General features: G+C 50.0%; 3 protein-coding genes across 3 annotated transcripts; all 3 read right to left on the minus strand.

Annotated features, from left to right (window-relative positions):
* Nucleotides 1–793: 793 nt before the first annotated feature.
* Nucleotides 794–1,797, minus strand: AURKAIP1 (aurora kinase A interacting protein 1). Its single transcript, XM_007945409.1, has 3 exons — nt 1,746–1,797; nt 1,000–1,439; nt 794–895 (listed from the first exon to the last, which is right to left on the minus strand). Exons 1-3 carry the CDS (start codon nt 1,795–1,797, stop codon nt 794–796), a joined length of 594 nt encoding a protein of 197 aa, XP_007943600.1.
* Nucleotides 1,798–10,239: 8,442 nt separating this feature from the next.
* On the minus strand, nt 10,240–17,791 carry CCNL2 (cyclin L2). The gene is made up of 11 exons (XM_042781598.1): nt 17,498–17,791; nt 17,106–17,180; nt 16,807–16,916; nt 15,769–15,889; nt 14,523–14,587; nt 12,035–12,134; nt 11,784–11,888; nt 11,547–11,688; nt 10,922–11,030; nt 10,750–10,836; nt 10,240–10,594 (listed from the first exon to the last, which is right to left on the minus strand). The coding sequence occupies exons 1-11, from the start codon at nt 17,789–17,791 to the stop codon at nt 10,240–10,242; spliced, it is 1,563 nt and encodes a 520-aa protein (XP_042637532.1).
* A 3,744-nt stretch (nt 17,792–21,535) lies between these two features.
* On the minus strand, nt 21,536–25,069 carry MRPL20 (mitochondrial ribosomal protein L20). Its single transcript, XM_007945412.2, has 4 exons — nt 24,983–25,069; nt 24,687–24,797; nt 23,058–23,135; nt 21,536–21,709 (listed from the first exon to the last, which is right to left on the minus strand). Exons 1-4 carry the CDS (start codon nt 25,067–25,069, stop codon nt 21,536–21,538), a joined length of 450 nt encoding a protein of 149 aa, XP_007943603.1.
* Nucleotides 25,070–27,785: the final 2,716 nt, after the last annotated feature.

Raw genomic sequence — 27,785 nt, forward strand, 5'->3', positions numbered from 1 at the left:
TGCAGCTGTAAGGCTTTTCCATCCCCCCTAAATGGACACTGTTCCTCAGCTAGGTCTTACCCTGAATTTCTCCAACCAGACCCTTCAGGGCCAGCCCGCACCCTCATGCCCACTCAGAACCCAGGAAGTAGCAGAAGCCAAGGAGCCAACAGCAGCCAAGTGACCTGGGTGAGGTAGCTGGGAAGGCTGGCACCCCTGCTGACACCCTGCCTAGCCCTGTGGTGTCCACAGCCTATCTCAGAGATGCAAGATGGCTTAGAAGGCCACTCAAGGCCCAGGTCATGGAGTCTCCAGGTGCTAGTTCATCATCCGTGGGGAGGCACCAAGCCCTCCCTGCCTCCCCCGACCCATGTAAAACATAACCCAGCCCTACCTCCTCTACCTGGTGTCCCTAAGTCCTTACTTCCCCATGCATGGAGTCTGCATCCTTCTGGAAGGGCTGGGCATGGGTACTGCTGTGTGTGTGACTCCCAATGGCCCAGTGCACAGCAGACATTCACAAGCAATAACTGTTGTTTCCAGCACAGCCAAGATGGGCAGGAGCCGGTGCAGCTGCTCCTACCACCAAGATAAGTGTGAGCTAACAGAAGGGACTGCCATTCTGCCACACTGAGACTTCAGCTTTCTGTAATGCCAGAGGCTGGCACCAGGCTTCACCCCAAAATAACCCAGCACAGGCAGAAGAGGCATAAGCCCAGCCCATGGATAGGTGGGCTCTCTAAACTTTTATTACAATAGATCACCGGTAACAATGGGTCTCAAGTATATAAGTATGGGTGTGTGTGAGGGGTACTCATTTGCCCTTCAGGTAGATCTTAGGGGTCTGCCAGCCCTCTGGGGCTTTCTTCAGGCCCGCCTTGAACCAGATGCGCTGCAGATCTCTCTCAAATCTCATCTGTGAGGGCAGAAGGAAGATCACTAGCTGGCGTGTGGCAATCCAGGCATCTTTAGCCATCTGCCCTCCCTGGGCCATCGAGCAGCTCCCACTCCCCAACTCACCTGCTTCCGTTTCAGGCGCCCTTCTCGGATCTTCCGTCGCAGGAACCGAGTCCTCTTGACCAGCTTGCGGTATTTGTGATGGTTCATCTTCCGCCGGCGGATCTTTAGCACATTTTTACACTGTATCTGGAGTGTATCCAAAACCCCCTCACCCCCCTGTTCTGCCCCCTCTCCCACATGGCTAGGTGGGCACTCATAGAGCTGGGTAGGAGCCACAGTCCCTGGGGTCCCAGAATCTGGGCTGGGCAGGAGGCATCGAGCAGTGAGCCAGCTCTCCAGGGGGCTGAGGGACATCTTCCGGGGGACCAGCAACTCCTCCAGCTGTGTGCCCCTGCCAGGAAGGGAGACAGCTCTCCTTGGGCCCACCGGCTGTGTGCTATAACAGGGTCTGCAGGCATGGGTGCTTGGCACCCCTGAGACAGGCCAGGGCAGACCACGGCCTGTGGAAAACAAGACAGCAGTCACCACTGAGATCTCAAACATCAGGCCCGACTGCACACTGGGTGGTCTGCACCTAAATCCTGCCCTGAAAGCCCTGCTGACATTGAGGCCCAGACTTCCCTCCTCTGTGTGATACCTGGATGTTAGCCTTCCCTGAGCCCAACAAGGGTGGCAGCAGAGTAAAGAGTTTATGTGGCCAGGCTCCTGGCTCCAGCCGTGTGGGAATTGGGAAACTGAGCCCCATATGTTCTCATCTCAAGTATGTAAGTATGTGTCCTGCCCATCTGCCCCAAAAAGGATCTTACCTGCCTGACGAGCAGCCCTGACGAGCTGAGATGTCAGGCGCATCAATAACATTGTGGGTGGCAGCAGCTCCTGGTCCTCAGGGGAGCTGAAACACAGGTACCCCTTGAGAGGTGAGGCAGGAGCGGCTGGGCAGTGCCTTCAGCAGTCCCAGGCAGGCCAGGATGGGGAAGGACGGTCCTGCCCAGGCTCCGGCATCCCATCACCCCTGGTCACCCAATCCCACCATGTGGATACTCCAACCCAGCTCACTCCCTCATATGACCAGACTCAAATCACTCCCCAGCTGCGTGACTTCAATCAGTTCACTGACCCTGAGCCAGTTTCCCCCGCTGAGGCACCCAAGCCCACAACGTGGGGCGGCGGCGCGAATATGCACCAGTAGGCAGAAGCAGCACCCTGCTGCAAGGCGATGGCCTTGGGAGACAGGTCCCGTCCGGGTCCCAGCTCACACTGCCTATAGCCGGGGCCTTCTCGGCTGTCCTCGTAGCCCGCACGCCGCGGCCTCGCCTGACCTCAGGCCTCCCGCCGACCTTTCCCAGGCTCGACTCCAGCGCGCCTCACACCGACCATTCTGCCACCCCGCTCAGGCACTTCCGGTCCGTCCCCAAACCGGCCCCGCGGTTCCTACGCCCAGCGCCCCCTGGTGTTCTTACGGCGCCCGGTGCCGAGTCACATGAGGCTCCGCCTAGATGAGAAAGCACGGCTTCGGACAAGAAGAACCACCCTCCCTGCCGCAGCCCCACCTCCAGTTTGTTAACTCCGCCTCATCCCTTCCATTTCCCATAATCCCAAGTGGTGCCGTCTGCGCCTGCGTGGCCGGAACCCGTCAATGCATTTCAACCCTGAGGGTCAGGGTCCTTTAGAGATGCGAACACCTAGGTAGGCGGATGTGGCGTTCTCCTGGGGTGGGGGTGGGGGAACGGAAGTAGCGTTTTCCGAGCGACCGAAGTAGCATCTTTGTCGCGAACGGAAGTAGCTAGAGGTGCTGTCCCGGCATTGGGCGGAGGCGAGAGAATTGGATCCTGATGCTAGGCCTGTGGGACCCAATCTGACTTAATTCCTGGGGCACAGGGGGTAGCCCTTCGTGAGGTGAGAAGGGCAGATGCCTGATGGGGACTCGGTCCTAGTTTCTAGGCCCTCTTCCCCGCCCTCATGCAGCTCGGACACTAGGAGTCGCCCGTCGTCCACCGAGCCTGAAAGAGCAGGTGGTGCTGGGTGTGTTGGAGGCAAAGCCGGGGACTCATGCGGAGTCTCCGGGTGCCTGTGCCCATCGGCGGACTGGAAGCCGAGATGATCCCCATTCCTTTGGCATGGCAGTTTCCCTAAGTGAAGAAGGCTTTTGCTTAGATCGGTTTCTTTTCCATTTTGTAGAGCAAACTCCTCTCTCTCCCATACTGTGGCTATGGAAAGAGGGGGGGAAAAAAAAAAAAACAGACTCGACACTGTCGGGAAACCAGAGGCAACCTCCGTAGAGGATGGAGTTTGGCTGGTCCGCGGGCTACCAAGGCACCACTTCACCTTTCTCGTCTTGAAAAGCTCTGCTGTCCTTCTCCTTGAGGTTGGGTAGGATGGGTAGTATCCCCAGAATGGACTCTGAAACCTGCAGGGGCACCTGGTGGAGAGGAGCTGCTCTGAGGAGCCCCAGTGGGCCTGCCCAGGGCCTTACTGTACAGAATTTTCCAGGTGTCTGAGTAGGAAGTGACACTTAGGGTCATCCTCAGGCCTCATCCTGGCCAACAGAAAGGCTAGACCAGTCTGAGGGTAGAAACCCCAGGATCAGTCCTACAACTGAGGTCACAAGGTGACCCTGTGCAGCCCACTTCCCAGAGGAGCTGCTCTGAGGTCCCAAGCAAGAACATCTAAACATGTTCTGTAAGCCCATCCCCACCCCATGACCTCAGTCACAACAGTGAGCAGGGTGGTCCTCTAGACTAAAGGCTGACCCTCCCCTTGATGCCCCCCCATGTACATACTTACCCAGCCAGCTTGCAGGATAAGCAGAGTCCCTTAGGCACAGACCTGCTTCCAGGCAGCAGGTGCTTGTGTAGACAGCCATCTAGGCAAGGACAGAAAGCACCCAGGCAGGGGTTGGCAGCTGTGCTTTCAAGCTTCTGAAAAATTGAGATGCAGGTAAGAGGATCTCCTCAGTCAGATGACTGATGGGACTGGATGGGGTATTGAAGCTTCAGTTTGATAAAGGCTTGGAGGACAGAATAAGCCAAAGCATACCCCCATCCCCACCCCTTATTCCAAGAACTAGCCAGGTTCTGTTCATCAGGAAGGTGAGTTGAGGATAGCCAAGGCTTAGTAGGTCCAGGCCAAAGGGAAGGAAACCAGCTAGCCCTGCTCACCCTCCTGGGCATTGCAGCACTGATCCATGGCTGGGTGTCCTCCTCTCATTAGTGCTGTGTAGAGCCTTCTACGGAAGGTGAACAGCAGCCACACTGATGAGGGTTTGTGTCTGTCCCAAAGATGTGACAGAACACCTGGGAGGCATCAGGGGCATCAGCCAAAAACAGACTAGTAAGATCACTGTTGTGCAAAGATCTGAGAAGCTTGGAAGAAAGACTACAGTGGAAGACCTGGGGTGGGGAGCCTGCTTTCTATTCAAAGGAACTCTGGTCTCTCAAGGAAAGTACACAAATCATTGCACATATTTTTGTTTATCCCAAAATGCCCATTTGCCTCCAGGAAAGCTTTTCTACACAAACATCGTATTTTTGAGAAATAGTGCATCTCTGGCCTGTGAGTTGGAGGATCAGGTAGGGGAGGTGCCCCTGCTGCTGCCTCATCAGAGCTTAGGCTGATCTGGCAGTGAAGGAGCCAGCTCAAGAGAGTCAACTATTAAGTATTCAGAAATTTTGTAAGCCAGCTGTTGAATAACCATTATTAGGAATGATAGAAACTTATATTGGAAAAAAAAAAGCCCAGTACTTTAAACTCATCATTTCTCTCCTTTAGGTTGCACCTTTTGTTTAGGGTGAGAGAGTTGTCAACCACAGGATAGGGTGGCCACAAGCTGATCCATGTGCAGGCAGTCCCTGGGCAAGCAGCTATAAACATTGTATACCACAAACCCCCAGTGACCCTGTAGACACCCTGATGCCCACCTCAGGCCCCCTCCTACCAGGGCTTGGTGCATGATGGCCCAACTTGGCAGTGCCCTTCAATCTTGGGGCACCAGTCCAGTGTTGCCTCCAGGTGCCATACACACACACACACACGTACCATATCAGCCAAATACATCACGTTCCTGGCAGGAAGCCAAGGCTCTCAGTTGGTCTTCCTGCAGACTTGGCTTTGGCATGATGGGCCTAAGCAGGTGATCCCAACTCTGCTCCATCCCGTCACAGGCTCTGGCAAAATGGTCTCAAGCCCCTGACAGCAGGTGGCAAAGCTGCAACAACCCAAAGTCCCCTGAAACTCCAGATTCTGTGTGCTGTGGCCTTCCTTGGTCCCCTGTAGGGCAAGGGTAGGGGCTGAGCCCCTGCCCCATGGGGACACACCAATACTTTCAGAGAAGGGAGCAGTGCTGGGTGGTTTTTTGATGGATCCAGCCAGCCAAACCAGCTCAGGTCCAGCAGCTGACAGACCACTGGGAGGGATGTAGGGCACAGTGGGGTCACTGTTGAGGCCACACACTATATGGCACCCTGATGCTTGATGTGCAGCCAGCTGGGCCACACTGCTGGATGGCAGCTCAAGTAACAGGGAGGGAATTAGCTGACAGGTAAAACGGTGACAGTAAGGTCCAATATACTTAAGCCCAGTTCCTGGCACAGAGGGGCACCCATAAGCCAGTGAAGTCTAAACCCCAAATACTACCACAGACCAGGCTGCCCTGTACCCACATGGCTGGCTAAGCACAAAGCTCCGTGAACCACTGAGGGAAAGCAGCCAGCTGAGAGCATCATCTGTCTGCGATTGTGGTCAAGAGCAGGGTGGGGCAGCTCAGATCCAAGTGAAATCAAGGGCCAAGGCCCAACTGGAATAACACATAACCGTAAGCAGCCTGGACCAACCAAAGGGCTGGCGGAGGTTGAGGGGAAGCAACCTGTGGTGTACTGAGTTTTTTATGTGGCCTTTTGCCTTAGTACTATGGTAAAGTAGCTTGGGAGATTTTTCCATTCTGGAGAAGTTCTTACCCATGCCCTGATTCCTTAGAGAAGCACTTGGGAGTGAGAAGCGTTCCCAGGTTGTTTTCCACCAAGAGGATTTGTTACTGTTGCCCAGGGGATTACCCCAATTGATTGACACTTCTAAGTAAGCTATAAACAACTTGATACTTTTTCTGATAATTATTAAGACCTGAGTTGACTACCATCTCATGAGTAATTGAGAACTGGTTGAACTCTGGTCTGGTGACGGAGGTCCTGCCTTGTAACTGATGAGGATTAAGACATATAAAACTGCTAAATGCAGAGGTTTGAGAGGCCACCTGTTTGAGAGATGCTGAGAGAAACAGAGCCAAGCAGAGCCCCATGGATGCCTACTGGTCCTGCAGCTACTGCATTGGCTATAAGCTGGGTCATTTAGCAGCACTGAGGCTAGCTGCAGAAAGGCCCGACAGCAGAGAGCAGCTGAAAAGTCTGAGCAAGCTGCTTACAGTGCTGGGAGCTGGGCCAGTTAGTGGCAAAGGCTAATGAAACAGAAGCTGACAACAGAAAGCCCAACAGTGGGGAGGGCACCTTGTATGCAGAGACCTGCATGGCAGAGAAAGCAGCTGTCCAGCAGAGCAGACACTATCACTGGAAGCTTGTGTGCCTCCTGACACTGATCCTGAGTTGTTCCTGTTACTTCCAAGTTGATCCTGATGTAGCCTGTTACCTCCCTAATAAACCACGTGTTAAGCTTGGTTCTCTAGAAAAGCAAAACCAGTAAAGCTTAGAGAGAGAAATTTCTCTTAGGAAAATGGCTCACACACTTATAGAAGCTGGCAAATCCCAAGTTCTTGGATCAAACATCAAACTGCAGGCTTTTCCCTACTTATGCAGCTGCAGGGGCTAACCAGCTCAAGATTGGCAGGCTGTTGACTGTAACAATGATAAATCCAAAATCTCCAGGCCAAATGGTGAATTGTCTGCTCACGGACAGTTGTAGGTGGCACAACAGGATCCCAATCCACAGAAAAGTATGTCTTTTCCCCAGGTGTCCATAAATATACTGGAAGCAGGCCACACCCCTAGGGAAACTCCCTTTCAACGGATTTGCTGCTCAAAACATCTGATCTCATCATGGGAATAACCCATATCACAACTGCTTAAACCACTCAGAATTGTGGTCCAGCAAAGTTGACACACAACTCCAACTATCACACCACATAACTGTCAAGGATGATCTGTGAGCTGTGTGTGGCTACTCAATGAATTACCACCCCTGTGAGCAGAGTGCTGTGGGGTGAATAGCTGGTATCAGAAATTAAGTTGGAAAGCTGTGGTGGTTGTTTGTGTGTCAACTTGGCTGGGCCTGGTTGAGTGGCTGGGCAGCCGGTGGTAGTTATTCCCCATGAGGAGACTGGCAATCAACTCCATGGTGGGATCTAGTGCAAGCAGCTGACTAGCTACCTTTGGGATGTGATCTGCTTCCTGTATATAAGAAGGCTTGGAAATGGTCTCTAGCATATGGCATGCTTGGGCCCCGCATGTAGCCATGTCATTGTTCAACAGCCTCCCATGCTCTGCCAAGCTTGGGACTTTCAATGGACTTGAATTAATGGCCTGCCATGTGGTTTGGTAACATCAGGACTATGCCATTTTATTTGTCAACCTTGGGCTTGTTAGCCTCAGCAGCCAGTAGTTGCCTGAGTGAAGAGCTGCCTCTCAATTCAGTGGGCCAGGAGCAAGAGGCAGAGCTGAAGCCCAAGGTCAAGGGGCTTTGACCCAGCCCCTAGAGCCTGGCACTTTGAACTTGGACTTAAAACCTCCACATTGTGAGAGAATAAACTCCTGTAAGGCCATCCCATTTGTGGTATATTCTTGTCAGAGTGGCAGTAGGTAACCAGAACAGAATATGGTACCAAGAGAGTGGGGTGCTGCTCTGACATATGCCTAAAATGCGGAAACAGGAGTGGAGGGTGTCCTTGACCCGAGACCCTGGCAGAGAGACCCTGGCATACAGCATGACAGACAGCAGGAGCAGAGCAAGAGACCGGCATGAGAGACGGCAGGAGCAGAACTGAGAGAACCGGCATGAGACAATGACAGCCTTACCAGCCCACAGAGAAGAAAGCTTGATGCCTTTGGGTAGGCGGCTTCCTGGTGGAGTGGGTTGCCTTCAGGCATTAGTTGGTAGAAAAGACTGGCATGAAATGGAGTAGCAGGTTGGCTGGCCCAGGGAGCAAGAAAGCTGTTTTTAGGGCAGAAAGATTTCCTGCAGAGTGGGTTCCCTTCAGCATTAATCAGCAGAAGTGGGAGAGACCAAGGAAACGGAAGCAGAGCTGCTTCAGCCTGAAAGGGTAGGACCATGGCCTTTGAGGGTGGAACCACCACAGCCCCCTAGGTTCCAGACCAACTTGGTTCTGGAGTGTGGGGCTGCTCGTTCATGTGAGCCAGTGGGATGGAGCCATAGCTGCTGCCCAAGAGTGAGGGGACAGGGCTGCCATGCCCAAGAGGGAGAGGAACAGAGCCCGCCAGGCCAAGGGGGTGAGGTCACCACTCAGGAACTAGGGGACTGGAGCCACACAGTGGAGACCTGTACAGATACCACCCATTGAAGATCTGTATAGGGGCCAAGTTGACAAGGGGTGGAATTGTGGTCATTATGTTTTTGTGTCAACTTGGCTGGGCAGCTGGTGGTAGTTATTCCCCATGAGGAGACTGGCAATCAACTCCATGGTGCGATCTACTGCAAGTAGCTGACTAGCTACCTTTGGAATGTGGTCTGCTTCCTGGATATGAGAAGCCTTGGGAATGGTCTCTAGCATATGGCACACCTGGACACTGCATGTAGCTGTGTCATTGTTCAGCAGCCTGCCATGCTCTGCCAACCTTGGGACTTTCAGTGGATTTGAATTAATGGCCTGCCATGTGGTTTGGTAACATTGGGACTGTGTCATTTTATTTGTCAACCTTGGGCTTGTTAGCCTCAGCAGCCAGTAGCTGCCTGAGTGAAGAGATGCCTCTAGCTTCAGTAGGCTGGGAACAAGAGGCAGAAGTGAAGCCCAAGGTCAAGGGGCTTTGACCCAGCCCCTAGAGCCTTGCACTTTGAACTTGGACTTAAAACCTCCACATTGTGAGAGAATAAACTCCTGTTTGTGAAGGCCATCCCATTTGTGGTATATTCTTGCCAGAGTGGCACTAAGTAACCAGAACAAAAGCAGATTATGTCTGACCTCCACCTCACTGAAACCAGCTTTGTGCTAATCCTTACACGTTGTTACATAACTATAACCAGGGGAGTTGGTTCACGGCCCCACACTGCCCTGCCAGGACGACTGTGTCCACCTTGAGCAGAAAGAGGACACAGCTAAAGTGGGGCTCTACTGGCCAAGGTGAAAAACAAACGCCCATCAGGCTGAATCACTCTGGCAAGTTTTCAAACCTTCCCTTCTCTGTATCCCAAGAACTCTTTGCCTTGACAGCAGATGGCGCAGCCCCCCACATGAGCACATACACACCAGTAAGTACAAAAGCCAACACTTTAATGAGACGGGCAGCAACAGCGCGGACGTCGTACTACAACGGGTTAACGCCAGTTGCGCATGCCACCGCTGTCTTAACAAGCGAGCAGAGGGACATACTACAAACCCTTCAACATTCCAAAGGTCCTGAGTAGAGAGGATTTTTTATTTAAACCACATAAAATGCATATATAGGAAACTTCTCTATTTAGGAGCTGGTGGCCAGCACACAGCATTGCACAGATAAAAATATACGACTTTCAACACAGATCGAAATACCTTCACATTTTAAAAATCAAGAGTTCTCTACACAAGTTTCAAGCTGACAGAATCCAAGTTCTGAGTTTTCATATACAGCTTTCACTTGTATTAAACATGTTTATTTACAACGTGGACAAAGAATAAGGGGCTATTAAGGCCATTTTCTCATACTGTTTAACACCGCAAAATATGTACATAAGTACAACCTAATATAGGCAAAGGTTCTAAAAATCATTTTTCTGAGTTTAACGTAATTGAGCATCAATATGGGGGAAGAGGAGACAGCTTGTCTTTAGCACCGAGCTCCACCACTGTCACCATGTGCACTTCTGTTCCTTCCAGCAGGCTGCAGGTGCCCCCGTGCTCAGACAGGTGTGCGCCTCGCACCCAGGCATAGGGTCATGGGTAGGTACACAGGCCGGCCAACTGAGGGGCACCTCACTGCCCTCTCAATTCCACCTCCAAATTCATAACAAGGTCCAAACAGTAAAAATGGCATTCCCAAAGGGAGCTACGCAGAAGGGACAGTCACAAGAAGTGTGGCAGGTGGGCTGGGGGGCAGGACTCCATGCCCCAAACAGCAGCTAGCCAGCAGCCGCTGAAGGGCCCTGAACTCACCTGCGGTGCCTGCTGTGCCCGGGGTGGTCCCGCTCATAGCGGCGGCCCGTCCGTTCATAGGACCGAGAACGCTCCCGCCTCTCCTCTCGGTAGTAATGACTTTTCTTCTTATATTTCCCAGGATTCTCTGCCCGCTCCCGTGAGTGGCTTCGAGAGCGGGACGAGCTCCGGCTCCGCGACTTTGGAGGCTTCTGGGCAGGGTATTTGCAGTCTCTGGACTTGGTGTAGCTCCTCACCTTGGAGCCTTTGTATGGGGCACCAGGGCGCACCTGTCTTGGAGGCGAGTCACTGCGGCTCCTCGAGCGGCTCTGGGACTTGGACCCACTGGTTGTTGACCCACTGTCGCTTTTCCTGTGCAGAAGGAGGGGAAGCACCACCACTCCAGTGACCATCTGTCCCAACCAGTACCCACAGACACACCACGGACAACTCAGACACAGGCCCTCACTCCACAGGGAACCCTGCCTCTACCCGCCTGTGCCCTAGGTGAGCCAAGCATCACATACCTCCTCTTTGGGGAGGCAGACCCTGACCGGGACCTTGAGGGACTCTGCTCACGGCTCCGACTCCGGCTCTCTCCCCCCTTTGGCAAGCTGTGAGGGAAGAGACAGTCAGACCTGGGGCTCTCCCAGAGAGCACCCAGCAGCCACAAAGGCAATGTGTGGCAAGTAGTCTTACCCGTTCACTGGGCTATCAGCCTTGGCTTTCTTTGAGGTCTCTGCTTTTCTCTTGGCATTCTTCACAGACAGTGGGGAGGGCTTATTCCCTTTGCCTTCTTTGGGGGATTCTAACAGAATCAAGTACAAGAGTTAAAAACCGGCCACCAGAAAACCATTTTAGTAAAGAGCAACACTCAGCAGAGTAAGACATGACTACCCATGGGACATACGTAAGAGGTCACAAGCTGACAGGGACTTTCTACTCCTGGCCTGGAACTCAAAATCTGACATGAATCAGAAACACAAACAATGTGGTCATCCCTCATCCCTCAGGGGCTTAAAGTCTAGGATCTGACAATAGAAGCTATTGCCCCATTTAAAAACTCTTCATCAATGGACAAGCTCACTGGGTGGATCAGGTGAACAGGAACATTCTTGGAAGCCTGCCCACACCCCCTGCTATGAACACAGAAACCATGCACTCCTCCAGTGGCCCCTATCACATTCTCTGGTCTCCAGTGGTCGCTGGAGCCCAATGTACACAAAAAGCTCAAGCAAGCTGCTGATTTGATTCCAAGAGTGTTCTAAGGGAAAGCAGGCACGTCTTCAGATGAGGGCTCAGGCTCTGCACTCTGCCCACTCACCAAGCTTGGGGACAGGCGAGAACCCGGATGTGCCGTCCAGAACCTGTGTGCCGCCAGCAAGCAGGCCTTTTGCCTGTGCCTTTGCTTCCTCGATGGCATGCTTTCTCTTTTCCACTTCACTTTCCAGGTGTGTCAGATCAACCTGCAAGAGGCACCACCAATGATTCAGAACCAGTTGTTCCTGGTCAAATGCAAATGCATGTGTCACATGAAAGAGCATTTAAAAAAAAAACAAACCTTTTTCCGAGTATACAGCTGTAGGATTTTTAAGCAGATCTCTTGGATTTCTTCTTCAGTTGCTCCAAACAAAAGAAACCAGTGGGGACGATTAGGCAGAGGAATCTGTAAACACAATGCCCCTACATTATGTTTTTTTCAGCAACTCAGGCCAGTGAGAGTGTTTTAGGCACCCAAGAGGTGTGCTTTTAGTGGCACTGTGAAGGCAAATCTGAAACAGCACTCATAGGTGTCTCCAGGCAAGCACTGACCTCAAGCGTACGGGCAGCAAGGTAAATGCAGGCACAAGCGATGCTCTCAGGCTGGAACCTCACAAACACATCTGTGCGAAGGCTGTCATTCATGTAGTTCCTGAAAATCAAAAGTAGGATAATTGCAACACCTGGCACCCAGACCGTCATCCGCATGTCTAGACAAGGTGCTCCCCCTCTAAGTGGTCTACTGCCAGGGTGGAGGGCACGGCAGTCATGGGAGCCTCAAGAGCTAGTGGAGAAACATCCTAGCTGCTTTTTCTGTATACAGGACAGGGAGACAGAGTAACTATTAAAAAAAAAAAAAAAAAAGCTGACTGAATGTCAGACAATACATATTGCTATGAAAGAGAACCGATTTTAACTTCACTTTTCCCTCAGTCTCAGCCTGCTCTCATGCAAAGCACAATGCCTCAGGAGGAAAATGTTCACCAAGGTGGTTAAAATGCATCTGAATAAAAAAGTCTAAATGCTCAAAATCCACAGTGCAGAGAAACATGCAAACTCAAAGGAAGGGGCCAAGCACGACCCAGGGGCTTTTCTGGGGCCAATGTCCTCTTCCAGTTTGTCCTATGAGGGGCACACAGCCTGGCCCCTGATGACTGAGGCACAGCTTCCAGAGGGAGTCCAGTTGGAGAGGGCACCCGTGGTGCAATCCAGGTGCACGGGGACATCCTGAAGAGGGTCGGCACCCCAAGGAAATCCTCTTCTCAGCCTTATCAAAGAATCGTTTCCAAATTGTCCCATTGCAACAAGGAGTCTTAAAGTGAACATTCATAAAATCAGACAACAACAACAAAATACTCAAAGTTTCGTCACAATCAGTACATTTTAAAAACTTTATCATGCTTTAAAGATGTAAAAATACAAAATAGACATTTTTAAAAAATTTCAAAAGGCTTTAAAATTGACTATATTTTCAGTATTTTCCTTTAGATATATTTCTCTAAAGTTTAATAGACTAAAACCAGACCTCATACTATCTGTATTAACATTACAGAAACAGGATTAATACCACAAGGAAACAGTTGAATAGGCATTTACCAGCTGAACATGTGTTTACTGTTCCTAACAGACCCCACTGTGGCCCCTCACAGCAATATCAGGCCCACCACCATTTTGTTTACATCCCCCACCCCTGTGATCTCTGCCCTCATTCCTGGAGAATATATTACATAAACCCACTCAGAGATTTCTAAACAGTCACTCCTACAGACACCATCACTAGCATCTGGTTCAGAACGGCTTGTTCTAGGTCTCCAGAAGTGACCGCAGAACAACTTTGCAAATAAGCAGTTCAAACATTTTTAAATATAACCATTGATAGTGATTTTTCTGACTCTAATAAAAAATTTTCAGTTTTCAGATAGCGAAAATACCATTAACCCATTAGCTTTTAAGTCCTAAAAAGCAAGTCTTTGACACATATGTTTAAACTTATTGCTCTATTTAAAATAAGCTAACAATACTTTTCAGTGTCCATGAGATAATTTAAAGATGCACACCTTTTACTAGAACATGTCAGTGTTGAGCTGCTGAGAAGAGCAGCTTGAGGGCATCTAGAAATAATGCTGCGATGCCACACTGCCCATCTGAGACCCCATCAGCCAATTTGTCACCTCCATTCCTACCACCTTCCACAGGACTTTTTAAAAGAAAAAGGTGTTGCATCTTTATTGTACAGGTGCAGCAGTTTAAAGGGACAAAATTCAAGTCGAGACAGTTATCAATCTAATCAGTACATTATCAAGGCAGAACAGAGGATGAACAAGAAGCACAGTCCCAGAGAACCACACGCAGCACCGGCCATTACTATACTATTGTTGGCATACCACCGGTCTAGAGCCAGCCTTCTGTGGAGAGCCTGCATTGGATTGGCTGAAGACGGCCGCTGTCCTGCACCAAAGCGCTTGGACAGCAGAGGAGAAGTCTTAGTCACTTACCCTCAGAGGCTACCCTTTGATTGAAAGAGTACAGAAAAGAAAAGTCAAAATAGGTTCTCTATTAAAGACATCATAGCACCAGACAATTCAGTCAGCAAAAATATGACCCTTGCAAAAATATGACCCTTACATAGAAAAATTCACTAGGGCACCCCCAACACTAAGCTGTTATTCTGGGCTTCAATTCTAGCATATGCATTGTTAACAACCAGTCTCTCTTCCTCACAGATTTCTCCCAGGGAAGCAGTGAGAAGCCACTTCACAGTGGAGTGAGGCCATCAAGTCTGCTCTGGTATTCAAGGCCTCCACCTTCCCTGGGGAAAGGCCCTGATGGGCAATGGGGAGAGGGGTGAGGCCACCTTACCGTTAAGCCAGTGCCTGCATTTTGGGAAGCTGAGTGGAATTTACACAGCACTAACACTGGGCACTCCAGACCACTCCAGCCCACAGTCACAGGCCTGACTACCCACTGCCCAAAGGGCCTCAAACGAACACACTCTGCCACTGCCCTTGCTGATCCCAAACAACAAAGAAAATCAACTCACCATGATGTCTGGACCAGGTGTTGGTTACGCTCACACTCTAACACCTGAAGGTACATAACGATTATCTGGAAGATATGGGTCAGGAAGTTATTACCGTGAATCTTGAGAACCAAGCACTCAGATTTCTGGGGCGTCCATGCAGCAAGTAAGAACCTCATGCTAGATTCAAGGACTGGGCTCCTGATCACACACCGGCAGCAGCTCAGTGGAGGTGAACGTTGCTGATGCACCTGCTCCCCGCTCTGGCACCAAGCATGAAGGTGAGGAAGACAAGCTGCCCTGTGGCCGAAGGCCTCTTGTTCACGGCCAGACCCTTGTTTGTCTCTGATACTTCTTCCATCAGTGATATTAGCCTGTCCTAAACATCTCTGCATCCCAATCTCCCACTTAATACAAGGTGAAAACACTCTCAGCAAGTAAAGAAAAACACTTAAACCTATTGATATTTTACCAAGAATTTGAAACAATGTTGAATGTCAAAGTAAGTAAAATACAAGGAAACCCATCAACCAAAACCAAAACAAACCCATTGCCATCAGTAGATTCCAACTCATAGAGACCCTACAGGACAGAGTAGAACTGCCCCCATAGGCTTTCCTAGACTGTGAATCTTTACAGAAGCAGACTGCCTCATCTTTGTCCCACGGAGCAGCTGGTGGGTTCAAACTGCTGACTTTCTGACTGGCTGCCGAATGCCTTAAATACTGTACCACCAGCTTCTTCCCAACAAAGGGGGGGGGGTTGTGAATTAAAATAATGCAGACAGCAATCTTTTGTTAAAGAATGTTTTGTTTAAGTATAACACAGGAGATAGCCACAGCATTACAAATAACATATGCTACACAACTGGTTCTGTTCATTTCAAAGTCCAAGGCTCAGAATTCTTCCCATTTCCCCATGACTAGAAAGAAAGGCTATTTCTAATACAATTTCAGAAAATTAGCTCTCAATAAAGAAAAACATTTACTGATAAATTCAGTTTTTACAAATTTGTCCCTATTTTTCAAAGTCCAAACTTTAAAAATGCCATTTCCACAACCCTTAAAATTAGATTATCAAAATGAAGAGGTAACACAAGAAGGCTAGGGATGAAGAAGTATTTGAGATCATAGATATAAACTAGAAAACGAAACCAAAGAAACATTTAAATCCTCTCCAGAGCCATTATTCGCTGTGAAAATGGAGAAATGAGGCAGCAAAAGCTGCAAAGCAATGCAGTGGGCTACATGCTGAGCCCCATACCCACCTTGTGAGGGTGCTTCACGTGGACACAGAAGCCCAGCTCTTTGAGAACTCGTCTTTCTGCCTTTATAATTTGGTTCTTTAAATTAACATAATCTTGATCTAACAGTAGAGGCACAGGTTTCCTACAGACAAAGCATATAACCTGCATAAGGGTCAAATAAAACAAGGTCTTTCAAATCCCATAATTTCCTCCAAAGAGGAGACTTACAAACACCATGAGGTAGACTTCACTAGGAAGTGAACTTCGTGTCCTCTAACGCAATCAGAGTCCCTGCTCAAACCCCAGTGCTAACCTAGTGCCCCTTCTCAATAATCTTTCCATGATGCGTAATAAAGACCAACTAAATAGAGCGGGGGATCTCAGGGTTTCACAGAAGGGCTCAAGGTACTTTGTGTGACCCAAGATACATGTGTCTATGTTTGAGAATAAACTGAAAACTAGAGAAGTGACAAAAGGGTGACATTTAAATGTTGAGTGTGTTTTCCATAGGAATTCCATCTACTTTAGAAATATAAAGCCTGGGCTACATTTTATGTAGTCTTCAGCCAGGTGCAATTTTGCTATCCTAGGGACAACTGACAGTGTTTGGGTATACTTTTGGCTGCCACAATCGGTGGTACTACTGACATCTAGAATAGAGATCAGCAATGCTGCTGAACACCTGATGATGCACACATAGTCCCCCGCAACAAAAAGCCAGCCAACCCCAAATGCCTGTAGCATCACGGTTTAAAACACCCTACCCTAGAGCGTTCAGAAACACGTAACAAGCAAGATGATAAGGATGTGACTACATGGCAAACGAGGAACCAACACTAGCAAAACCGCAGCCATAAGACTTATCCTCCTTGGTGCAGTTCCCTCACTGAATAAATACTATCAGCTAAAAAGGACATAGGCACCAGGCCCTGTTCTGGCAATAAGTTACTGAACAACCCATCAGTTTAAAACCTCACACCATCAGCTTTGTTACAGAAATGTTATTGCAACTTAATCATAAAACCGAGAAGAAATTCTGACAGCTCTAGTAATACTCACTTTTTCTCTCTCAGGTGTCGGAGGCGATGAAACACATTGATGACATCCCGAATCCGTCTTGGAGCCTCTTCGATTTTGGAAGCGAGGTGTACACAGGCCATCGACACGTGCTAAAACGTAAGCATTGCAACACAGATGTTTGTTCCGCTCCTCACGGCCTCCATAAGGGAGATTAAGAGCAAAGGAGAGGTATTCCTGAGCCCTGGAATTTAAAGCTCGGGGCACAGGGCAGGTACTCCCTATCTTAAGCGAAGCCTGGGTTTCACAGAGAGCATTAGTATGGAGAAAATGGCCCTTACCTCCATGGAATGCTTCACAAAGGACTTGGTGTAAAAAAACCGCTGGAATAACACCTGTCCGGTAGCCATGGCCACCTAAAGAAGAAAGAGTTCCTCATCATTTACAAACGCTCAATTCAAGGGTTTCAAAATTAAGCACGAATCACCAAGCTTGATGTGATTTCCTAATACAGAACCAAAATAAAAAAAACGTATTTTCCACAAAGGCTCTTGATTTCCCACGCCTCGGCCCGGCTCCAGGTAAGAGACAGGAATTAGGATCACGCTGGCCCGGGTTCCGGGTAGGGGACGGGGTTTGCGCTGGGCCCGGCCCGGCCGCCAACAAAAGGCCAGGCCGCTCCCGGCGTCGGCCGGCTGTTAACCCGGCCCGAAGCTCGCTGCAGTGCCCTCACCTGCGGCAGGCGGAGCAGGATGCCGGCCGCCTGGATGAGCTCACAGCCCACCACGCGGAGGTCGGTTTCCGTGTCGGTGTCGAGTCCGCTCGACATGGACGGCGTGAAGCGAAGCTTGTCGTCAGGGAGAAGGCAGTTTTCCAAGGTGATAAGCACCCCGGAGTACAGCCTATCCCCGATCAGCACCCCCTGAGATCCGGGGGCTGCGCTTCCTGCGCCCGGCGCCCCGGCCGCTGCCGCGGGGGCCCCAGACCCTGGGGCCCCGGCTGCGGCCGTCGCTGCCGCCGCCGCCATTTTGTGCCGCCGACTTCCCTTCGGTTCCTTCCCGGCAGGGCGGCTCCTCGCGACGCTCTACGGCCACCGCCCCGCCCCGCCGCGCGCCATTAGCTCAGCCTACAGGCGGCCCGGCTCTACCTGGCCAGGATTGGCTGTGCGGCTTGCCCGTCAGCGCCGCGCCTTACGCTGGCGCCGGGAATCGGCGCGAGCGGGGGCGGGTTCATTACCCAGGGGGCTTCGCGGCGCCTCGGGCGAGGCGGCCCCAACCCGGAAGCTGCCGGTCCCCAGAGCCCTAGACGCACCAACAAGTGAGGCCTCCGCTTGAAACCCAACTACGCGGAAGCTCTCGTGTCCCCATCCTGGCCAGCCGAACGGGGCGGTCCTGGCGGGTGGGCGCCGTCTGGGCTGGGCAAGGACAAGACGACTCCCAGCCTCTCGTCCCCAGAGGGCTCTCCCACCCTGGCCAGCCGGGCTGTGTTCCGGGAGGCTACGTCTTGTTAAAAGCATGGCGGAGGAGTGGGTGGAGGGTGGAAGTGGAGTGATGCTTCCCTCAGAGGAGGTTAACAGGTGCTTATTAATCATCCCGTAGCCTAGCGCCTGGCACGCAGCAACTGATAGTAGTTGCCCAAATTAATACCTAGCAGTTGTGATCAGGAGCTCTGATGGTGCGGTGGTTAAGGCATTTGACTGGTAACTAGAAGGTTGAAGGTTAGTAGTTCAAATCCACCAGGTGCTCTGCAGAAGAAAGATGGGGCAGTCTACTTCCATAAAGATTTATGGCCTCTGGAAACCCAAAGTGGGTCACTATGAGGTGGAATAGATTCTATGGCAGTGAGTTTTTGGTTTGAGTTGGTGTGATCCAAGCCTTACCCCAAGCATTGGGGACCCAGAAGTAACACCAGGCAACTTTGACAAGTTGTTCTCAGAATTCAGTCCACATGAGGAGAGATGGGTCAATGGGTAACTGGAAATACTGACTTTGATGTTGCTACAAAGCCCCTGGCAGTTTGGTGGAAGGCAGAGACAGTTCCACAAGATTCCAGTGAGAAGGCCAGGATGAAGAGGTCAGCAGAAACCAGGTAGGAGACCAGATACTGCATGAAATTAGGGAGCCACTGGAGGAGTGTTTTGCATTTGTGACCCTCTTCTGTTTGTTCACCTGGCTGCGGTGCTGCCATTTTGCTGCACAGGATAAACGGATGCCGTATAAGCCTATCAGTTGTTATGTGCCTTCAAGTCGGATCCAACTCATAGCGACCCCTCCTTGGGTTTCCAAGGCAGTATCACTGTGGAAGTACATTGTCCAACCTTCTTCTGAGGAGTGGCTGGTGGGTTTGAACTGCAAGCCTTCTGGTTAGCAGCAAGTGCCTATTGCTACACATATCACCCCAGACATTCACCAGGACTAGTGCAAGGCCCTGTGTGAGGATGGCAGGGAAGCCTAGGGGAGAGCAGCTGAGGGAGGAAGTGGGAAAGTAGAAAGACCAGGTACAGGACCAGACACTTGGAACAGCCAATGGCATCCACCCAACTCAAGACTGGCTCAGAGCTTCATTGGCTCTCAGCCTTGATGACTCCAAATGTGAGACTGGCTTCTGGGGAGACTTGAACCAGCTACTCAGATAATGCTGCGTGAAATCCAGTTTCTCCTCTCCATCTTCCGTGGGCAAGTGGGTTTGAGTTAACCCATCTCCTCTGCCCCCAGCACACCATCCAAGAAAGAAGGAAGTTACTCTGGAAGCCCCAGCAAACATCTTTTTACTGGGCCTTACCTAAGTTGCTTGTTTATTACCTGGACAGTGATTGGGCAGAGTGGGAAAAGCTGATGGCTCCAGTTGGGACCAGGCCTACAGCTGGGGGCAGAGCTACTGGCAGCCACCTGCAACAAGGAAAATGTGGATCCTGGACCAGAGTGGGGGGCAGTCTACAGCCCCATCTTTCTTCATCAAGTGGAAACAAGTTCAGTACCCTGCCAGAAGGCTGTGTTCTCCAACCAGCTGTCCACTCCCTGGCCCTGTGTTGACAATCACTGTGCAGAGTACCTGTGTGCTGCCAGCACCTTAACTAAGTGCCAGGAAACCACAGCACTTGACTAGGCCCCAGGCCTCCAAATGCATATAGCCTAGGGCCGCTATGTACATGGATACAATGACCAGGAGGGTTGCTCAGGCCTGAGTCAAGGTGGCTGCGGTGGAGACAGAGACATGGAGGTACATGGACTGGTCCATGTGTTGGGGGAGATGGTGCTGAGCCCAGAATGGCTTCCTGGTGACTGCTGACAAAGAAGAGAGAGGTAACATCACAGATGAGGAGGCAGCAGAGAAGCCTCTGAGCAGCAAACAGGCATCAGAGCTGCTGGACGCATAGCCCTAGAGCTTGGGGAGTTGGCCTTGGCAGGAAACATGAAGGTGCAAATAAGCACTTGGAGGCTCCAGTTCTGGGGACAAGACTTCACAGGACAAGCAGAGGCAGTCATAGGCTATGGGAAGGGCAAATGCCCTCAAGGAGTAAGTAGTCCCTGTGGTCAAAGGCCACTCAGAAGCAAGAGGCCAGGCCTGGAGTGTCTGGGATCTAAGCTTTGCTAGGAGCAGCCCAAGGCATGGTGGGCCAACTACCAGGCCGGAAGACAGGAGGTGCCAAGGGGGACAACACAGAGACAAAGAGTTCATGACACAGGTGAGAAGCCAAGGACAGAGCTAGATCTGTGAGGGCCAGGTCTCAGCCTCTCAGGGCCTGGCCCTGAGTGGGAAAAGGAAAGGTGTGGACACCTATGGACAGAGGCAGTCTGAGGTCACTATGGTCATGAGGTAGACAGGAGGTTAGGCAGTGTGAAGGTGGTAGGCAGAGCTATAGTAAGGCCATTCCCACTAGGAAGCTTGTTGAGAAGACATTCCAAACTGGACTTCATGGAATGTCTTGGGGAGAGGCGCCAACTTGCCTGCTGTGGGAGGGCAGGACAGCCAGGAGAATAGTGGAAGGGGCCACGGAGGATCTGAGGCTGGCACGGCTGCCAGGTCCCTGCTATAAGCACCAAAAAGTAGGTTGGTGAGAGAGAGGAGGGGTGAGGCCCAAGCTTAGGAGTGAAGACTTCACCCAGGGGAGCTTGGGTGAAGTCCAGGAGAGTGCTCAGCTTCAGAGCCCAGGCAGTGCATCCTGGAAGTGGCAGGGGATGCCTGACACGAGTGGGGATGCAGATCCAGGAACTGGGAAGCCAGCTATGAGACAGGCCACCCCATACCCTGGAGGGAAGCTAGGGTAGGCATTAGAGACCTGGTGCAAACCCCACCAATCTACAGAAGATGGTCTAAGATACCAAGGGAGGAAGCAGCATGTTCAGGTGCATCCTACAAGCCAGAACCTTGTGGGCACCCCTGGACAAGTACACCCCAGGACCAGAGCACTCCCAAAGTGATCACACACCCCCTACTAAGGTGAAACACACCCCCAGGCCACGGCACCTCGAGGCAAGTGCACCCCTCGGGGTGCCCTGTTCGGTGGATGCCAGAAACAGAACTTACAAAGCAGAACACTATACAAGCTTTATTTTTACAATCTAATTAAGACAGGTCCATGAGCCTGTCCCAATAGGATGGAAAAACAGGACTCTTCTCACACGCTAATGAAATATAAATAAACATTTGTAAATTGATTTACAAAATGTTGGCTAAACTTTCCTCTTGCTCCTGGTTTAGTCCTTATGACATCAAGGGAAAAAAATCTCTGAAGTCACGCCATGGTAAGAGGGCCAATGTGAGCAGGGCCTCAATGATAGTGCACCACGCGGGAGAACACACCTTCAGGCTCCTTCCCATCTCCCAAGGCAGCAGCAAATCCCTCCTCTCTCCTCCTCTTTGCCAAAGCCGCCAAAGATTTGAAAGTCTTCGGCTCGTAGATGGCTAGGTCCGCAAGCACTTTCCTGTTGAGCTCCACCTGGCACTGGGAGAGAAGGGAGTAGAGACTGCAGTTAGTGTCAGAAGTGTATGTCCACACACTTGGGCAGATCAAATGTGAGCCCGCACACTGGCCCCTCAAGGGGATGCACTGCGTATGGCATGTCAACACCGTGCTTGCATAGAAGTGGGCATGGGTCCTAAGGAGGAAGATGGGTCCGGGCCCTGCCAAGCAAAGCCACACACGGGGAGGAAGACAAGGCTAAGATCAAGTCCTAGCTCAGCTTGGACATGGGGATGTCTTTCAGGGTTCACAGTCATCACCCAGAACAGAGTCTGCTAGCCTAGGGTAACCCCTAACTCAAGCCAGAGAAGAAATTCATAGCTCCCACTTTACACTGACAGTGAGACAAAGCATGAGTAAGGCCTGGACAGCAGCGGGGGGGCCGGGGGGAATATGCTGAGCACCCCCATTCTCCCAAGGGGGCTAAGCTGAGCCATCTACCAGACGTAACAAACCAGCAGCTACTTCAGAGAGCAAACAAAGGCTGCTGGAAGCCTAAGGACAAGAAAAGGGGACACCAGGCATGGATAGGGTGGCCCTGGCTCAGCATGTGGGACCTATGTGCCCCTGAAGAGAGTACTCCCATTCTTGAGCCTCTGTCCCCATCAGTAACATGAGAAGCCACACCTAAGCATCCCATGAGGATCTTTGTAACGTGCCAAAGACGTACTTACATGCAGAGGACAACAGCTGCCCCCTAACTTTTTAAGAAGGCATGCTTCTGCACAAAAGCAGAAGAACCAATCAATCAGACTCAACAACTGACTATGGTTTTGCCATATTTGCTTAATTAATCCCTTTCTCCACAGAGAGGCTCCTTGTTGAGTGTATATATTTCAATATCACCAAAAAAACAAACTCACTGCCATCGAGTTGGTCCCAGCTCATAGTGACCCCTTCTTGGGTTCCTGAGGCAGTATCTCTACGAAGTAGATTGCCTAGTCTTCCTTCCGAGTAGCTGGTGGGTTTAAACCGCTAGCCTTCTGGTTAGCTGTCAAATGCCTTAGGCACTACACTACCCAGCTCCTTTCAATATCACACTGCAGTGCTAATACTCTGAAGTTAAACTTTAGAAGTTAAAAGTTTAGAGCCAAGTTTTTCTGCCCTTAATGGGAAAACACCAGGCTCACAGCTATCCCACAAGCTGCCAGCAGGGCAAGCAAGAAACAGTTGTGAACCTCAAGCCTGCCAGAGCTCACTGAGTGCAGAAAACAGCAGTAGGGCACAGCCCACAGCTCTCTCTGCCTGCTGTGCTGCCAATGGGACTCACACCAGACTTGAATTTCTGCAGCCATCCAGTCCTCTCACAGGGCCCCCATCCTTACCATACCTTAATTAAACTGCCAATGAAGGCTGGGTACTTCAGGCCATGCTCCTGGGAAGCAGCTGTGATTCGATTGATCCAAAGCTGAAATAAGAAAGCATAAAGGTACCTAAGAACCAGTTCTGTATGTTACATGCACAACACCCAGCAGAGACCCTACAGAACTAAAACTTTTGGTAAAAGTAAATAGAAAAGTATTTTCTACTCAAGCAAAGAATAACGCCTAATCCAAACACAAGCTTCATCTCTAAATGGTAAATAGGGAACACTCTAAAGTGGAGGGTCAGCGAAAAAGGGGAAGGTCCTCAACAAGATGGACTGACCCAGTGGCTGCAACTATGGGCGCAGGTATAGCTAGGATTATGAGGATGACACAGGACTGGGCAGTTTTGTTGTTGTACACGGTCGTTATGAGTCAGAGCCAACTCGACAGCATCTAACAACAAGGCGCTGCACTGATTCAACACACACTTTTTGAGCAAACACTTAAGTGCCATGCCAAACTCTAACAAAGGATCCATGCAGATGAGTAACTGCAGTCACCGAGATGGGCTAACATAACAGAGGCAGAACAAAACACTCAAGTAGAAGATTCTGGGAGTGAGAAATCTTGAAGGAAGAGGCCAGATAAGTTCTTGACAGAAGCCCTTGCTAGAAACGAGAGTGGGAGTCTCTTCCAGACACTGCAAACATGGCCTGCACAGTACTGCCTTGGTAACCAAGCAAAGACAGAGCTTGGCCTTGAGGCACATTTGGAAGTTAGAGATAAAGGATGGAAAAGGGCAAGTCAATATGCTACTTAGTGGCTGGGATACAGCCCAAAGGAGATGGAATCACCAGCACGCAACCCATGCCCTTGCATGTAGGACCTGGTCTGTAAACTGAGTGGTCTCTGAGGGGATTCTGTTTTAAGCTGTTTACTACTCTTGCAACTTAAAAGTATCCAAGCACCTCACAGGTGACTTGTCAGGGTTATTTGGAGTTCTGGTTTTCACTCCAAGTCCCATTGGCTGCTACCAGACTTTTTTGGATACAGGGGAAAGGCTATGCATAGAAGCTTGAGCACCCATTTTGAAGACCTAAACTCCCAGAAGGCATAAATTCATATTTAGTTCAAGATTGCCACCGTCCAGGTAACAGGTAGAGCTCTGGTGATGGAAAGGTTAAAGCATTCAGCTGCTAACCAAAAAGTCAGGGGTTCAAGCCACTCCACTGGAGAAAGAGGAGGCAGTCTGCTTCCATAAAGATTTACAGCCTTGGAAACTTTACGGGGGAGTTCTACTCTGATCTATAGGGTCGCCATGAGTTAGAATTAACTGGCAGTGGTTTCACGTTTTATGCTTTTTTTTTTTTTTTCCTGGATGTGAGGTGTGAGAGAAATGAAGGTGTGGAGGATGGTGTGGGAGAAACCATTCCCTGGGAAGGACTGAAGGCCCAGCGGTCTGGCAGGAAAACTGGGCGCTTAGCTGTAGGCACATTCAGCTTGAAATGGCGCTCAGATGCCTGAGGTTGAGATTGCAGCCTGCAATTGAAGAAGACACTCTGCCCTACAGCGACAGCAGTCCTGCTGGAATGGAGATAAAAGGGGCGAGGGGCAGCAGGGCTCTGCTGGGTCCACCAAGAGCCCACGCTTACTGTCCTCAAGTTCCTCTTCTTCAGTCTTCGCGCTTTTGTGCATTTCACAAAGGCTCTAATCACAGCTCTGACCGCCAACCTGTAGCACCGATTCTTCCTTCCCCGGAAGTGCTGGGTGAAAAAAACGGGAAACGGGGTTTGCTCGCAGGGCCGGCATCCTGGAGCCCTGGGCTTCCTGAGCCCCGCCTGGGTGCAACTATGCGGGCCCCCTGTGACCAGGGGCGGGCGCGCCGGGTGAGGCGGGGACACGGTGGGCAGAGGGCAGCGGACAGTAGTGTGTGCGGGCCGGCACTCACCCGGGCGTGCTTCAGCACTTCTTGGACCCGCCAGTAGCGGTCGGTGAGCCGGTTCCGCAGCCACAGCTGCGTGGTGAGAAAGACCATGGCGCCACCAGGCAGGCGTCCGAACTGTTCAGTAATTCACGCACTGCAGAGTCTTATTACAGGGACCGGAAGCGGCAGCGGCGCTACAGCGCTTCCGGGTCAGGTCAAAGCCAGGGGGCACTTCCGAGGCGTTGCGCGTGCTCAACAAGTACTTTAAGTCTCGGATCTCCTCAGATCTGTGCTCCTGAAGTCCAGGCTCCTGCCCTTGATTCAGCAAATCCTACGGAACTCCTCCTCTGGCTGGACTCCGGGTACTGAGATGCAGCCATGAACAAAAGTCGAGCATGTCTGCCTTCGTGGAGCGGACGTCAGTTAAACGTGTAGGTAGACAGTGTTGCATGCTGTGGGGAAAATGAAGCTGGATGTTCACGAACTGATGAGTGGATAAGCAAACTGTGGTGTATCTGTGCACTGGAATATTACTCAACCATAAAAAGGAATGAAGTTGGGATATATGCTACAAGAAGGATGAGTCTCAAGAACGCGCCACTTCAAGGAAGCCAGAAACAAAAACCCACATATGATTGCATTTATAAGAAGTGTCCAGAATAGGCTAGGGAGAGGGGGATTAGGGAGTGGCTGCTGCTGGGGAAGGTTATCTTTTGGGGTGATGAAAATTTTCAGAAATGAGGTGATTGCACAACATTGTGAACATAATTAATCCCACCACTGAATTGTACACTTTAAAATTGTAAATGTTGTTTCTTTTACAACAAATAATAAAGGAGGAGGGTAAGTGATGGTGTGCAATTTCATTGTAACTTTTCATTTTGATGTAGTTCCAAGTTACAGAACAGTTGCAAGACTAGTACAAGGAACTCCACTTACTCTGCCCAAACGCACCAGCTGTTTACATCTTGCTTCATTTGTTTTATTCTCTCTATTACGCTTTACCAAAATGCACTGTTTACTTTTTGCCCATTGTTTCTCATTCTCTGTATAAATACTTATAAAAACATGCATATCTTTTTTCAGAAACATTGGAAAGTAAGTGGGAGATACCTAAATACTTCACCTGTGTTTCCTAAGAACAAAGACATTCTCTTCTGAGAATGATCAAACTCAGGAAATTTAACTTTGATACAATATTATTACCTAGCCTACAGTCCACACGCAAATATCATCAGATGTTCTTTATAGCTTGTTTCTTCCCTGTGAGGATTGTGCATTTTCTTGGCATGTCTTTTTAATCTCTTAATCAGGAACAATTCTTCCATCCTCCTTGGTCTTGGCATTCTTGAAAATGATAATCCAAACTATTTTGTAGAATGTCATTCAGGGTTTATCTGATATTTCCTCATGATTAGATTTGGCCTATACATTTTTGGCAGAATGCCACAGAATTCATAGTGTTTTCTCATTGCAGCATATCAGCAGGCCATATCAGTCTATCCCAACTTGAGTGATGTTAGCTTGGACCACTTGCCAAGCTTCTCCACTATTTTTCCCTTATAATTAATAAGTAATTTTTGGAGAGATATTTTATATCATTACAGGCTTTCCAGTAAGCACAAGCTGAGGCAGTACAAAACAGTACAGAGATTTACTAGGGTAAATGCCACAAGCACGTCATTTACATAGTCTCAGTCATTTGATGGGATTTACAAAGACTATGGCTAGAAGCACCATTTTAAGCAATTTACTGCACTGCATGTTGTTGTAAGGACTTTGATGTTCTGATTTCTGTGCTGCATAACAAGTTACTCTAAAAATTGGTGGCTTGGAAGAATCATTTTATTTTGTTAACAATCTTGCAGATCAGGAATTTGGAAAAGGTTTATGTGGGTAATTGGCTTGGAGTCTCCAATGCAGCTGTAGTCAGGTGGCAGATGAAGCTGGAATAGTGGGTATCTCTCTCTTCATGTACTGTCTGGACCTTTCCATGTGGACTCTCCATGTGGACTTAGTTGGGCTTCCTCACATCATGGCAGCATCAAGGCAGACTGCTTATGTGATGTGTTAGTTTCTTAATACCGCTGTAACAAAGATGTTTACCTGTCTTTTATTGACCACACAAAGGCATTCAACTGTGTGGATTATAATAAATTATGGATAACATTTCAAAGAATGGGAATTCCAGAACACTTAATTGTACTCATGCAGAACGTGTACAACAACCAAGAGACTGTCGTTCCAATAGAATAAGGGGATATTACATGATATAAAATTGGAAATGGTGTGCCAGGGTTGTATCTTCTCACCAAATTTATTCAATCTGTATGATTGAGCAAATAATCTGAAAAGCTGGATTAAATGAAGAGCATCCATCAGGATTGGAATAGGACTCATGAACAGAGTGGCTGTGCTGAAAAACCATCTTTACATTGTTCCCTGGCCCAGCTCGTTGCTTACAGCCACCTCTACTTCATGCCTGTTTTCCTGGCAGCCTTCTCACCAGAGTCCCCAAGCTCACACTTCCTTCATAATCTGCATCAGACCACTGGTGTGCCCCACCAGGTTAGATAAAGCCATGGACACCAGCTCTGAGCTCACCACCAAAGACAAAAGAAGGAAGTTGCAGAGGGGGTGGAGAATGGAAGAGATGCACCTGTGCAGTGTAGTAAATTACTTAGTATGGCTTTTCTACCCATAAGTCATTGTAAACTCAGTGGTGGAATGAGCAACTGAGGAGCTCCTGATTGTAAATGCTATCCACCTGGGTTATTTCTGTTGGGCGTGGCACAACGCAGTGTTATGGGAGGCTCTCTCTCAGGTG

Source organism: Orycteropus afer, unplaced genomic scaffold (assembly GCF_000298275.1).
Source record: "Orycteropus afer afer isolate SDZICR_OR568_19922 unplaced genomic scaffold, OryAfe1.0 scaffold00136, whole genome shotgun sequence".
NCBI lineage: Eukaryota > Metazoa > Chordata > Mammalia > Tubulidentata > Orycteropodidae > Orycteropus > Orycteropus afer.